Source organism: Tubulanus polymorphus, chromosome 1, assembly GCF_964204645.1.
Source record: "Tubulanus polymorphus chromosome 1, tnTubPoly1.2, whole genome shotgun sequence".
NCBI lineage: Eukaryota > Metazoa > Nemertea > Palaeonemertea > Tubulaniformes > Tubulanidae > Tubulanus > Tubulanus polymorphus.
Genome location: NC_134025.1, coordinates 21,325,705 through 21,341,315, shown reverse-complemented (window position 1 = coordinate 21,341,315; position 15,611 = coordinate 21,325,705). Strand labels below are relative to the sequence as shown.

Genomic DNA, 15,611 nt, shown 5'->3' with positions numbered 1-15,611 from the left:
TATGCACCCCACGGTCGGTTGTGAAGATGGTAGACATAGTAAAAAGAGATACTGTTCCTTTGCAAGATGTTACCGCTTTGAGTGTTAATAAACAATAGCCGGCCCTTCAAGTGTTTACGCACAATAAGCCCACTCAAGATGGCACGCTTATAGTAAATATGAATAGCTTGAAAGGAGCATGCGTTAAAGGAGTTGCGCAAATGAAATAAATGACGTAAGCACCGTACGTCGAATTTCATTGAGATATAATCATTATTCAATCATCCTGTGTCTGTGCCGAATTAATCAGCTTATTCATTCCAATGTCACAGCTACACACAATATTCGTTGACAATATTCATAAATTTTGACTTTTGATGATAATACGCCAGTAAATAAAATGCTAATACGCAATCTGATACTGGCGAGGGGCTTTCCGATACTTATAGCCATATACAATCACCCCCCAATGTTAAGTAAGCTTACTTTTGGACAATGATGATATGTATACAGCCGAACCTTGTTAAAACAAACTTGGATTACAACAATTCATCAGTTAAAACAAATAAAGAATTTTGTAAGACGATTTGATAAATTTCATACCCGATATAATGAACTATCGGTTATAACGAACATATTTTTTGGTCCATTGAAGTTCATTGTAACGAGGTTCCACTGAATATATATGTATGTATGTATGTACGTACGTACGTACAAATCAACCCTTCATTTTGTTTGAATGACTTACCCGCTCTCGTTAAGGTTTTATAAACAGGACATTCATAGATTCCTTCTTCTGGTTGGGTTCGATTTTCGTAGGGAATCAGCCAAATGACGGGCATCTCGGTGAACAAATCTTTCGGTTTGGATTCAGTTAACTGATGGGCGTTGTAGTCCCAACGCGAGCCTTCCAGGAACAGACCGTTGATGTAGCAACCGTTCTCTGGCCGCTTCAGTTCTGAAGCCGGAGTCTTCACAACCTATAGAACATAACGAAATGCAAAGATGAACAAAAGTACTAGAAACTTTCAGCATTTCGTAACTGAAAATTCATTAAATGGAATATGGAATGAAATGTGGAAATGTCGGCGCAAGACTTTGACAAAAAGGAAGCATTCCCGCGTTGCTAGATAAATATATGGTACAAATTTTCTCTGATATCAGAAAAAGTAATTGAACTACACTCGTAAAATTCAGGATAAATTTCACTAAGAAAGAAATGGCAAAGCTAAACATATTGGTCTGTAGAACATGTGAAATTGGCATCTTTTCAATGAATCAAAATACAAGCCATATGACAATGGTATCTTAAGAGAATCTGAATGAATATATTATGGTATGAAGTATACATGTACATCTTAAGATGTCAATGAATACAGATTGCGGTTAATTCCTTCAGAGATTGTTTGATGATTATCTACCTCAAAACCGAAAGATATCGTGTCAATCGAGATAACTTCTTTACGAGCGAAATTCTGCAAAGTTCCAGTCAAAAATGCTTGCGGGAAGAAGAAGCCGGAGATCCAGAAAACCTGAAATATCAAGCGATAAATAGAGTTCATTTTTAAGCTACAGCAAATCTAAATTCACTCAAGGGACAATATGGACGATTTTCAAAGTGAAAAATGCTTTTTGCTCTCTTGGTGTCGAGTACCAAAATTTGATTAATGTCCTATTTACGAAGGCCTCACACAGCTAGACATTAGCCTGAAACACTTTCCTAACATGTTTTGTGACCTTGTGTAACGCTCCGAAACACAAAACACAAATTATGTTTCTTCTGTGTTTTGAAGCAACACACAGTAAAACAAGCCAGAAAAACTTTTCTGTTTTGTATTTATAGCTGTGATCAGACAGGGGTGATTTAGCGCATGATTAATTGACTCCGATCTGGCCCAAGTCAAATTTTGCCTGGATTGCATTTGGCACCCGTGTGAACAGTGGGCTCGGGTCAAAAGCGCTCTTGCGGTCACAGCTTATGTCTTGCTGTGTGCATTAGGTTCATGCAGAAATGAGAATGGAAAAATGCCTACAGCTGGTATTCCATTGTCGATCCAGTCTTTGATGAATTGAATCCTGTGTTCCAAGTCGGTTACCCAAGATGCCAGAGGTTTCAACGATGGGTATGCTTTTCCTGCCCACATATCGGGTACCATATTGTTGTACAAACTGTTGGCCATGTTCTCCAAAGCTTCCGACATAACGACTAAACCTTTCAAGGCTTTCAACAGATCGTGAAGCGAATTATGGATCGTTTCCAGAAGACGGTTGTATCTAAAAAGTAATGAATTCACATTAAATTAGAAGAAGGCTTGTTCCCAGAGAAAACCGATTGAGATGGAACAATATTCAGAGGAATTATCACTGGAACTGGTAGTTCTAGTAAATCATAACTTGTCCTTCTAGTAAATCTAATAGTTTCAAGAGTTTTGCTGAGTAAAACACTTAATGCAAATCGAGGCATATCTCAATGTTCCTGTCCTAGAGGGAAATAGAAGTGGCCAGTCACTCTGCAAGGTCACAGTCTTCAGTGAGCAAATAGGGTTTCTATGATGATGAAAGAATTGTCTCAATATCACATGCAGATGTAGATACCTGATCACTTCTTGAGCGAGTACTGTGTTCATTGATTGTTCATACATGACTGGATATTTTTCCATCACTGCCGCGAAATCGATTGGCTTCGGAACTTCTCCCAGAATACTCTTTGCTGTATCTTCCATAACCTGTAAATTATTTAAACCGGTGATAATAATAATAAGATTTATCTTTTTCTCAATTCATAATGCAATAAATACAATATTAGAGTATGATATGGTACGGTATGGTATAAGGGTATAGTTCATTTGCTTCAAGCAAAGTCTAGGGGTATCCTGTGGATCCAGAGTCATTTTTGGATGTCATTAGGGGTACCACCAATTACTCTAGGACCCTTGCATGAAAGTACCAAAGATACTATTAGCGACTTAAGAAATTGGACAGATTTTGTTCAATTTGGCTTGTAGATCACAGTACAATTTAAGCTATACATGCTTGTATTCTTATATAGTAGTGTTTTCTAAATGGCTGGGGAGAGGAGGCCCCACAACTTCCTTTAAAATAATGTCCCCTATAACTTTCAAATATTTTCAATACTGTACTTTCTCAACCTTTTATTTTTTGCTTGGTACCGTTTTTCATTTAGCGACATACAGTCCCCTTTCACCCAAATTCACTTGATAAAAATAGCGAAATTCCAAAAATATCACAAATGCCAGGGTATGGTTTGTATTCACAACGGTTTTGATAAGTCATCGTAACACGGGTGATGTACCTCTTCACGTGATTTTCCGCCACCTGATGCACTCTTCGGTTGTAGTAACAACAGACCACCGAGCAATGAAAACGTTTCATTCTGCGCAAACGTGATGTTCGCGTTGTCATGGAGCCCGAAGATTTCTGGACTATCGTTAATCGGCAGGGACTTTATATAACTTATGTAACCCTAAAAGAAAAAATAGCCATTCATTCTAAATCTGTTCCCATAAAATAGCTATATTTCAATCCTTGACTTAGGTTTCTGTCAAGACACTATAATTTGCAACCTCAATTATGGAATCTGGGTTACTGTAGAATTTCAACATTTGACAGTATATTGGAGAAGGTTTATTATCATAATCAATTTCCGATGGCAAAGGCGAGGTTGTTGGTTAAAACATGGACTGAAGAGCCCATGATTAGATATTTGACCAAAGTTAACAAATCAACAAGATTTTGGATACGTTTCAGGAATTTCTTTCACGAATCCAATTCGACTGTGCGAGTTACAATTATCTACTTAAGCATTCATAGCAAGAAATTTTCAAAAGAGCCCATTCATAATACGAAATGGGCTCTTTTGGAAAATTCCACGCATCCGTTACTCTTACTTACATTTACGTCGAGCGCCGGACTGATTTGTCGGTAAATCGCCGACTCGGAGTAAACATGTTCTTCGTCGCAGACGATCGGATTGTAGAAATCGCTGAGGATATTCATCAAACATCGACGATCCCAGTCATCGGTAACTCGTCCTCCGTAGTTTATATGTCCAGCTGTGTAAACCAAAACCTGAAACCGAACATACAACGACTATTTAACAAAGTACATGTGGAGTGTGGTTCGGGCGAGTGGTTTGAGTGTTTAGCTCTGGCATGCCAGGTTATAGGCCTGACTCTAGGCGAGATACTTATCCACCTTGCCAACAGGAACAAATGGGCACTTGACCTAGATGACTCGCTGATGAGATGAGTACCGAATACAGTAGATCAGATGTTTTCTCCCCAGCGAGAGACGATACACGATTAGCGATGTGGCTGGATTTTTAGGGCTTTATAATTGCCATAATTATTATCGTCATCAGCATTCATAGGCCAATAAAAATATATTTAGACCTATGATTGCACTCCGATATCCCTGTCCATGAAAATTGAGCCAAGTGTACCGTAATCGCTATCAAAAACAATGCCTACAATAGAGGGTATGTCAAAGCTGAGGCGTCGTTATGACTGACTGTCCCCAACAATTGACAATATTGTAATCAATTAGCAGGGATCACTTACAACATAAGGGACTGTCCTTGACAATTAAGCCAAGCAAGATCATCATCAGGGACAGTTTCTGATGATCAAGCATGGTTATTGATGTAATGGGTGTAAATGCCCATAGTCAAACTCGGTTAAGTCATCACATTATGTAAGCCAACACCATTTTTTTTAGTTCAATTCAATTTTATTTTCAATTTTATTTACTTAGTGTAAATACTCATTTGGGTAAGTTATCTATATAATGGTGGTACCAGCTATTTAAACCCTTAACCACTTGGAATGAGTTAACTTGTCCATGAGCCAACTTTTACCTCTTTTGGGACAAGATAACTTGTGGACACTATTAGACCTGCTTCCCCTGTTTTTTTTTACAGTATATTCATGCTATTGTCATTCACTTCACTACTAGATCGTGTAGACACTGATAGGTGGCGAAACCAGTCATTTTATTCAGCCACCTTGGCTGCACGCGACAAAAGAGCACGGCTACCCTATGGCTGATTGTGGAGCTTATTCAATTCCTTATTAACACCCCCAGGTCACCAATGACCCCCAAAATGATTTAGAATATCAAAAGTGTTTTTTCTATGACCATAACACATTATTATAATAAATGATTGTAAGATTATAAATCATTGTTCTAAAACATTTCAAAGAAAGTGCAATGTCACCAAAATAATTGAACGATGAGACAGCCACTTTGACCATCCCAGTTAACCAGTTAAGTGGTTAAGTACATTTTGCACGCACGCACGCACGCACGCACGCACGCACGCACGCACGCACGCACGCACACACACACACACACACATTTCCTATCGTTCATACCTTGTACGGAATATCTTCGTATTCACTGAGGAACATTTTCAGCTGACTGATACAAATACGTAAATCTCCGTCGGTGAACTCGTACGGGATGTTGAAGCCGAGAGCGCCGAATTTCCTTCGCTCCAAGGTCACGCCGTGGTACATACACAACGACAGCAACAAATGTCGGAATTCAACATTCTACAAGGATGAGATTGAAAATAATTTCATAACTCGATGAATGTAAATAATTGTTACGGTAAAAATTTGGTGTGTTTGTTAACTAAGAGTAATTGAATTACACCCAGTTTACAGTAAAATGGACCCAGTTCCATTGATTGAATATGTGACTTCAGATCAAATTAGTTCATTTTACATTACCCAATCAAGAATGATAACTTCATCTCAGAACTATGGAACTCTTTTCTATAACATGGAAATCATTATAAAGTAGCCTAAATACCAGAATGAGGTCCCTGTGTATACCCGCAAAACTACAAAAACCAATGTTGCCTTTTGAAATGCGCTTTCGAAAAGGATATACATTTGTATAGTGGGACCCAGTTCCAAATTTTTTGAGTCAAATTTCAATCTGGTTAAATCTAACTCACATCTGTGGAACTGGGTCCATTCTAGAATTCTAATTTTGATTTTCTAGTTCATCGACCTTAAATTTACAGGTCTACAACCCGATCACGATTGTTATGACTTTGAGGTCTATGTAGTAGCAGTAGGCCTAGTGTCATATATAATAAACAATGATCATTTTTCTAAGCATAAGGGAAGGGAAGGTAAAAGGAGGCAGAAAGCTTAAATTAATGTATAAAAACATCATGGATATAAGACTGGAACATGTAGCATTGGAGGTAAATAGGAAGGCGGCATACTACATGATTTACAATGTTTTCTGAAAGCCTAAGCATAGGATACGACTAGGCCACAGTTTGAAAAATCTAATATTTTGGTACAGTTAATATAGTAATAATAAAGTAAATAGATTTCAAAATGGGATTTTTCTATTCATATTTCAAAGAGCTGATCGTGAATTTCAATAGAGGAATATCTGAATCATTATCAATTTGAATATACAACTTCAGCTGAATTTATGTCACAAAGATTTCCCAAAATTCTCATAGTAGAAATGCATGTCTTCGAAAATTTGAAATTTGTTTATTTCCCTGGTTTTTTCGGTTTCCAGAAAATGAGGATGACTTTACTAAATTTAGTCATCCATACTTCCTCCGAAAAATACTGTGGCCTCATCTACGATCTATGAAATACAGGTTCAATTTAGTAGAAAGCTATAATTAATAGATCTACATGTACATGAATTGATATAAATATATAGGTATATGCAAAGCATATGGTCAACTCTTACCCTTTGTGAGTGCTGTCAACAACAAACCATGCATAAGTTAATCATTTCAAATTGATAAATTACTATCGCTCATGAGGAAAATTACGTAGCGAATGGTTGTAACCTTATAGAAATTGAGTATCATGCCAAACAGTAAAATTCTATTTTAAGTACGTAGGTTTGGAATATGTCGCTTTTGCGAAATTTACCTTATCGCCGACCGAGTTGAGGAAATCGTCCGTTACCGATACGTATGTTTTCAGCAAGTTTGCTTTGATTCCTCTCGGAGGTTCGACGGTCATTTTCGAGCCGTTTTGCAGAATGAAAACCGGGAACTTTGGACTCGGCATACTGGTTAACCATAGACGAAAATCGCGATGGACCTGATTACAAGAAAGAGGGAACAAGTGAAAGCATGAAAAAAATTAAAATATGTATATTTACATTTCAGCTTTATACACAAATTTTCCAGTGTATAAGGTTTCCAATGATAAGAATCACATATTCTTTTTAAAATTTTCTGATTTTTAAAAAAGCTTTTCTAAATTTGGCTTGTGATATACATGTTTAATGTCAACTTTGACCTCGTATTCTTACCTTATCAGGGTCGATCTGTTCCACTAGACGTTCTAATGACGGCATCCAACTTGGCGCCAAGTGACAATTTTGGAAAAAGACCCATTTTCCGCGCTCCATTGCACTTCTCATCAATGCTTCCGCTCTTGGTCCCTGAACATAAACAACAATATTTCATGCAGCACAATTAACGTTATTTTTGTCATATTTTCGTATAGGTTTCAACAATGTTTACCTGTCCTTGGCCGAGGGAAATAGCAGAAAGTTTCTTTGAAAACCTCATTTCCTCAGCAAACTTGTACAGATCTACAGCCGGATCTGTACCGACTGACAAAACGAATATAAGAGGAGTGGTCGGAGAGGAGTCTTTATACACCAAACTCAGATCAGCCGTCTGCAAGATAGAACATAACATAACATTAGAATATTTCCACATGACTCAAGCCTTTAGTTTAGATCTAAAATATTGTATTCACAGTATGTTTATGTTAAAGTAGTTATTATCATTATATGTCGCAATATGCCATCGTTGCGTTGAAAAATAGCTAACAAAGATATACTATATAGTTCATTAATATTTTGGAAAAGAAATTATGTGTGTATCAAAATCTTCAGTTATCTTACTAGATTAGCCTTCAAACTGCCTTTTTTGACATCCTGCGTTTCAAAAACTTTGGGATACTTGCTAAGACTGAATGACTTGTTTTCGAATAATAGTTAAGCCTGTGGTGTTTATAGACTTCATAGCTAGTATGGAAGAGCTTGTAGGTACCAGGAGTATACAGAGGGGGCTTTATAAATGAATTTACAGATTTCTTCAACCAAATTGTCACACATTACCTGTGGTTCAATGAAACGCTGACCGAGTTCAGTCGCAACAAAATCCTGCATCCCGTTTGTAACTTTATCAGCTCGTAAACATCGGAGGACTATAATCTTTTGAAAGTTGTCTAAGCGCTCCTTCCAATTTCCAGGCAACTCTTCCCTACACAAGTTGAATTGTAGAATAGTGTGATTAGGTAAAAAGGTAAAACTTCTTATACCCCGTTTTCTCCTGAATTTGCGATCTACACTTGACTTCTAGGTCCTGAACTGGTAATTCAGGATACTGGTACTTGACATTTTACAGGGACAGGTACCAAAGGAAACTACCCAGGGGCAAACGAGATACAAGAGATATGTATATGCCAAGTGGGAAATGTCCGAAACGCCCTTTACCTGTGTGGCTCTGGACTATCAAATATTTTCTTGAATCCTTCAACGTTATTCTGAAAGTCTTCAGGAAATTCGGAAAATGCATCAAGAGCACCTAGTGTAAGAATATCACCCCAGATTCTGTCCGAAACCCAATCTGGTGCGGGATTCTCAATTTCCTTTGGTTTGGAGGTTCCTCCAGCTAGCAAGAATCGCCATTCATCCTACAATAATTCAACGAATAGAAAATGTATCTTCTACGATTAACATCAGACCATAATCGGATGAACATCAGACCCATAATCGGACACAGTTCATTCGATTAAAACAAATTAGCAAAACAGATAGGCAAGTGCTCAGTGAAATTCTGGGGCCAGTTGCTCAAAAGTTGGTTGAAGATAACTGGCGGATAAATGCCATAGTAACTTTTGATTGTCACAATGTCATGACACTGGTTAATTCTAACCAGCTTTTGAGCAACTGGCACCTGGTACATTAAGTATTTGATATAAGATACAATATATATGAAAACCTTTTTTAGTGTAGTAAACAATACATGAACATGTAAATGCATTTCTAATTATGTGCATTTTTGGTCCTAATGGCTTCATGCCCTAGATCTCAACATGAGTAATTCATCTAGAAATTTCCGCAAATTCCTCTTGTCCAACACTAATAGCCTACGCAAATGAGCGATTCTTTTTTCAAGCTCAAGTTCATCAGTTATCATACCATATTGATCTTCCCGTCGTGTTGCATGATTCGAGTTGTCAATAAGAAGGCGAAGAGCAGTTTGTGTTTTTCAAACAAACTACGGCAAACGTTACTGTACAGACTGTACGTGAAGTAATCGTTGATGTTTATGATTCGCTGGGGCAGATTTTCTGAAAGAAACCATATTATACGTTTAAATCAAAGCACCTCTGTGTTGGAGATATTGAAATGCGGCAGTAAATACATAACATGGTTTCACATGATTCATTTTAAAGACAATGGGGATCCACAACACCAGCTATCCGGCCAGACGCATGATGAACAGTCAATTTTACATTGTAAAAATAAGTTCATTCTCGATCAACTTTGAACTGAATTTTTAGGCTCCCATAGCCTATTAGCGGTCTTGAAAGCCAATTTAGTTATTTATACCTGATCGTTCAGCATTGGCAATTCCGCTGAGGAAAATAGAGATGAACCATTCCAACGAATACTGGTACATAGGATCTATGCTAGCGAGATCGGCGACGCAGAAGAACAGAATCTGAGTATTCACCGCGACGGGGATGTATTTACTACGAGTTTCGTCGATATCCAACTCTGTTTGTTCGGCTACCACAACTTTAGCCTAAAAATGTAATCAATAGATCCAAAAGTGAATAAACAAATCATGAAGTTCCCGTCTTAGTGAAATAAGTCATACATTTAGAACTGATTGACTGACTTTGTGTCACTTATTTTTGGTAGTTTTCAACACAAATGAGAGTGATTTAACACGAAAAATAGTAGTTTTGATGTAAGATAAACTAGAAATGAATCTGATTTCATGCATATTTTTCAATATTTTTAGTTGAATTGAGCCCCAAAGAGTGTATTAAGTGAAAGTGAAGTGATAGTCAGGTCTCAAGTGTTCTGGTAAGTTAAAAACTTGGGAAATACGGGTGTCAAAGCTTTAGCTGGATTTCCCATATAGATCATTAAGTCGGTTTATAATTTAACAAATCTTCTGAGCACCATCATACAAAACTGTTCAATTTCATCCGAATTTATGAAATTAAACAAACTCTACTTGATAAATCCACGGGAGTCCCAAAACATGGCGATAGTGGATACTAAATATATTGCATTCCAACAAATGATTGAAAATTCTATAAAATCTTCAGCATAACTCAATGGTAATCATAGGACTTTTTCAGTTAATAACTTGATGTAGATTCATATCAAAATCAGCTTAATCAAGACAATTTAAATTGTTTCATTATTCAGTGTTTCAATTATGATGATTTTAAAATATTATACCTTGATTTCTGCAGATTTGATCTTCGATGCCTCCAGTACGTTAATAAGATCGATATCATCGACAGGACTGCCTTCAGACGCCGATAATCGGGCTAGAATCTTATCTTCGATTTCCTTCAGCTCGTTCTTCATCTTAGCGTTGCTGACGATCAACTGATTTTTGGCTTCTTCCAGATCTGGACGCTCTTCGGCGACTACAATACCCAACAGCTGATCTTCTAAACCACTGTTACAGAGAATGAAAAATGAAATTATTATATTTTCTGAAAAGTATTTGCATCCCTCATTATTCACAGATTCAAGGTATCTTTTTTGCTATTTTGTGAGTAGAGACCTGGACCCAGTTCCTCAGTTCTGAGTTAAATTTGACTCTAGAGTTAGAACATGAACTAACTTTAACTCTGAGTTAACTCTAACTTACAACTGTGGAACCGGGCCCAGAGAAGAAACTCAGTCAGGTTTCTGATTGTTTAAACCCTTTTGCCACTGCGCCTCTCAAAATGAATCATTAAGAAGATTAACCTAGTCTATGAACATACGAGACCTAGAAAAATTATTCAATTCATGTAAAGGTTGTGAAACACTAACACATCATCAAATATTGTACAATGTATAAAACTGGTAATATACTACATGGTATAACCATTGAATCAAAAATAATGACATGAAATGATTTTGATGAAATATATAATTCGAAACACAGATTTTTTCATTTTAAGTCGTGCCAAGAGTTAACTTGTTTCGCATATCAGGAATCTGAAACAAATCATCAACAGAAGATTGACAATACTCACCTCGGTGATAAAGTGAAGTTCACTAAGGTGACTTTGGTAGAGATTTCTGGTGTGTAATGTGGATTTGGGAGTTTCGTCGTGATGTAGAATTTAAAGTCGTCGTGATAGGGAATCACAGCGTCACCAAGTTTTATCACCGTACTACCGGATTGTTTAAATGTCTGTAAGAAAAAATATATTGATTTAGCTGCAGAAAATGTATTTAGTCGGTTAAACTAAATCAGTGGCTTATCGGTTCATGTTTGATTAAAGATTATTACCCTTAACTGAAACTGACAATTTCCATTTATATTATGTACTTAACCCTTTCAGCGCTGACTATTCAATACCCTATAGTGCTGGAGATAATTTGAAAATTTTTAATATTTCCACCCTAGTATGTTGAATAACAAGAATACCACTATGGTGCATCTACACCACGGCGCGGTTTATCGTTAGTTACTAATATTTCACTATGTTTGACAGTTCTGCCATCTTTCAATAGAGATAAAACCTAGTTACTAATTACATAAATACACCACAGTGCGGCATACTAGCTAAATCCATCACTGATTTATACACTGCACTGCGGTGTAGACACACTGAAAGGGTTAAACCAAATATTTTCAAAATTTGGCAATTCATATATATTTTGTTCTCCATTTTCCAATTTCAAAGTTTAAGCCTCCTGCTTCATTCAGCAGGTATGGTGGGGTTGTAAGGGACACACTAAATAATATACCGGTAAAAGATCAAGAATGGTTATGCTCTCTTTAAGAGAATATATACCATGAACAGAACTCTTTTACTTGCGTTCCTAAAACCTGCTGAATGTAGGGAACCAGCTCAACAGTTGGGAGCAAAGATTCTACTCTAGGGTTTAGGACTCAGAAATGAACCTGGATTTTGACTCAAAAGCTAAACCTATCCTCTGAGTCAAATTGAACCTCAACTGTCCAGTAAATTCAATATACACATACATACCTGTTTGAGCAGAATTGGCTCCAGTGCAGGGTCAAGTTCTTCTCCGATATTCTCTAACAAACACGGTTTGCCAAATCGTACAGCATTCTCCAAACTTCTGAGGAAATCCCGATCGGACAGTTTGATCACATCAAGTCCATTGTCTCTTTCCTAAAGATAATATTCAAACGAAAAATATGAGTCGACACCGAAAACCATCAGGTATCTATGAATTGAGCTCGCCTAAATGTTTAAGTTAATACCAGTCCATAGAAGTAGCCCCAGGTTAAAGTTAAATGTGATCTATAAAACTGATTCCTGGTCTGAAGTTAAATTGAAACAATATATACTGATGGTAATGTTGATTGCAGCCAGTGTCAAAATGCATTAACAATAAATAATTTGTCACATATGCTGTACAGTCAGCGGGTGTAGTAAGAAGCTGTGCCATTTGATACTGAACAGCATGAAATGCTTACCAGATTTTTGACCCATTTATTCGCTTGTCCTTGTGGATCGATGAACAGAGGCCAGCGTTGTGAGTACTGTACGACGACGCCATTCTCAACTGAGAGGTTATCTTTCGGCAAGCCGGCAATCTGCCAACTACGAATTTTCACCGGATCGCTGAGAACTGACACCAAAGTCGGATCGCTAGTATGTGGCACGCTGAACGTAGTTAACTCTTCGTTCCAATTCGACATCATCTTGTGTCGGTATTCGCCCTGAAAGTAACGCCCTCTAAATGATAATCATCCGCATTACATAGTGCTAAACCAGCTCGGCCATATAGGACTCAGTTCCATAGTGCAAGTTGAATTTGATTGTTAAAATGATGATGAAGAGTTGAGTCCAACTGTGGAACTGCATGCTTTACAAAGCACTCACACTCATAGTATTGTTAGCCCTAGCCTATACTCGAAGCGTGTACAATTTTGCAGGGAAGCAAAATCCAAGTTGGAACAATGTTGTACTCGGGAGTCAGTGCTCCTGGGTGGAGAGAGGGCATGTGGGTTCAAACAGTCATAAAACACTTACACTAAACGGCCCAAGGTATGCAATACTTCCAGCTGCTACAAGGATATCGCCAACAATGTTGTCTAACATATAGCTTAGTCGTTCCACAGATTCTTGCCATCTCACTTTCTCATCTCCAAGACCACCAATAAGCTATAGCAAATAAAGTTAAATTAAAAATGATGAGATACCTATAGTCGCTGAAATAACTACTGGTATATCTATATCTATATGCATCTCTTTTTGTATCTTCTTTTTCCTACCTTGTCAGCGCGAACTAATCTCTCCTCGCATTCTTTACACTTTCTCTCCAATTCTTCTTTCTTGTTCACGCAATCTTCGTATTTCGCCTGCAGCGTCGCGATACCCTCCTCGACTTCCCGCAGTCGAGTCATAGCCGCTTCGAGCTCTTTCTGCGTCTCCGCTAACTCGGCTTGCGCTTGTTGAAGAGCGGCGCGTTTCGGAGCTACGGCCTTCGACACGAAGTGGAATTTGTGCATAGCCCTGACCCACTGACAGATCGACGTACAAGCTTTTGAAACCTATGAAGCATAATTGAAATAGCAAATTGAACAAAACGGCGCATCGTATGAATGGGTTCTCATACACCGGTAATCTAAAAGACCCCGAAAAAATTTTATGAATCAAAATTATGATTAGGGGCCCCAGAATTGCCAAGCACATCATGATCAATTATAGATGTTGAGGTCATTGAAATTAAGCTGATAGTGTGGAAATTGATAATGACAATTTCATATCGTGAAACAGGCTCCTGAAATGTGAAGGGCTCAGTTCGGCTGATACACATTATCACAGGAAACTATACCGAGGTTAACAGTTTATCCATACAAGGGGGTCACCGATACTCAGGAAATTACCTTTGCAATTGCAGCTGGCTGGAATGCTTCATTATCGATGTATGGTTGAATCTTTTGTATCGCCTGGTCGGGAATATTGTCTCGATCATATTTGAACAAACTCTCCAAGAATTTACCAGGATCTTGCAGTAGAGCTTTTCCAACTTCCCAGTAATCATCAATTTTTTGACCCGGCTAAAAGGGAAAATATGAATAGGTATCCTACTGCTTATTAGTATGTAACATTTTAGGCTCGGTAAGAAAGGAAAATATAAGAATGTATTTCACCGATAATTAGCAAGTTTTTTTTGCAGTAATCTTTTAAAGAGTGTAAGCTTAGGTATGGTTTGTGATGCATCTCTTCCAAACTCAAATTGAAGCACTGGCACTAGCAACACTCCTTAACGGTAATAAACATAATTCTAGTCAAAATACACACCCATTGGATCAGAGTTTTTTTTCTAGTTTGCAGATCTGGCAAATGGCTGGATATCACAGTTCAGGTATCACAAGCTGACCTAAGCCTATTTTTGCATTAGTAACAGTTGATCAACTTCAACTATGGAAATAAAGAAGGGGATGACATACCTTGTCACCAGCAACTTTCTTCGGTTTTACAGATTTCATAATACACACTGCCTCAATGACCATTCTTACACCATCTGGAGGACGTTGCATAGCCCTTACTTCTATAACATCATTCTTGTTCAAAGATTTCAAACTAGCCAAAGCGGCATCCTAAAAGTACATCCATAGTATCTATGAATTTTTAATAATACAAAGCAGTTTAGATCATCCATCAATATAATTTGAATACCCCAGCTGAATTAGTCACAGTAAACTTCAATGACACAGTCAACTGCATAATGAGATACAAAAAACAGCTAAATGATTCAAATGTTTTTAAAGTAATAATTTATAAGCGTACCAAGGCAGGAAGAGCTTCATCGAGGTCCCTCTGGGCGTCATCTGCGATTGCTTGAGATTCTTCAGCTTTTTTCGTGGCTTCAGCTTCCTGTTTTTGAACAATTGATTTCGTTTGTTCCGCAACCACCTGAAATAAAGAAAAATATGTTTTTAGATGACATGATCATTCGGTTAACTAATTAAAATTTAGAACTAAAATCAAGCAGATATATGTTTATAATTGATACATAAGCCTGAGGCTGGATATCAGTCATGTGAAAATGGCGTTGTCAGATAATTCATTCAATGTAAATAAAGAAACAAGTGTTGCCAATTTCAAGTTAAAATGGCTTTGATGCTTTGGTTCAGAGGGGTGGTAATAATGAATTCTTCGAAATGATGTTTTCCTTACCGTGTCTTTAGAAATCTGCTCCATAGTGCTGATCGACTCTTTGACCGCCTCTTCCAAAAGGGGACTCATTGTTTCTAGTTCTTCTTGAAGTTTTGTTACTTCTTCTGCTGTCGCGAGCAACTACAATTAATAACCGAAGACAATGGGTTCATACTGCAGTATGGCATTTGAATTTGATCGATATACAGAAAG

At 37.5% G+C, this 15,611-nt stretch overlaps 1 protein-coding gene across 1 annotated transcript in view; it reads right to left on the bottom strand.

Moving 5' to 3' along the window:
* The window catches only part of LOC141901067 (dynein axonemal heavy chain 1-like), a 65,330-nt gene that overhangs the window by 5,311 nt on the left and 44,408 nt on the right, over positions 1–15,611 (bottom strand). Inside the window, exons 48-72 of the mRNA XM_074788143.1 lie at positions 15,420–15,539; positions 15,030–15,155; positions 14,690–14,839; positions 14,123–14,296; positions 13,508–13,786; positions 13,266–13,397; positions 12,707–12,952; positions 12,249–12,398; positions 11,286–11,446; positions 10,492–10,717; positions 9,625–9,820; positions 9,211–9,362; positions 8,503–8,702; positions 8,125–8,269; positions 7,520–7,678; positions 7,306–7,437; positions 6,918–7,091; positions 6,730–6,741; positions 5,373–5,552; positions 3,892–4,068; positions 3,293–3,463; positions 2,575–2,705; positions 2,013–2,253; positions 1,401–1,511; positions 728–959 (exon numbers count right to left, since the gene is read on the bottom strand). Coding sequence (XP_074644244.1) covers positions 728–959; positions 1,401–1,511; positions 2,013–2,253; positions 2,575–2,705; positions 3,293–3,463; positions 3,892–4,068; positions 5,373–5,552; positions 6,730–6,741; positions 6,918–7,091; positions 7,306–7,437; positions 7,520–7,678; positions 8,125–8,269; positions 8,503–8,702; positions 9,211–9,362; positions 9,625–9,820; positions 10,492–10,717; positions 11,286–11,446; positions 12,249–12,398; positions 12,707–12,952; positions 13,266–13,397; positions 13,508–13,786; positions 14,123–14,296; positions 14,690–14,839; positions 15,030–15,155; positions 15,420–15,539 — 4,177 coding nt within the window. The remainder of the gene's footprint in view (positions 1–727; positions 960–1,400; positions 1,512–2,012; positions 2,254–2,574; positions 2,706–3,292; positions 3,464–3,891; positions 4,069–5,372; positions 5,553–6,729; positions 6,742–6,917; positions 7,092–7,305; positions 7,438–7,519; positions 7,679–8,124; positions 8,270–8,502; positions 8,703–9,210; positions 9,363–9,624; positions 9,821–10,491; positions 10,718–11,285; positions 11,447–12,248; positions 12,399–12,706; positions 12,953–13,265; positions 13,398–13,507; positions 13,787–14,122; positions 14,297–14,689; positions 14,840–15,029; positions 15,156–15,419; positions 15,540–15,611) is intronic.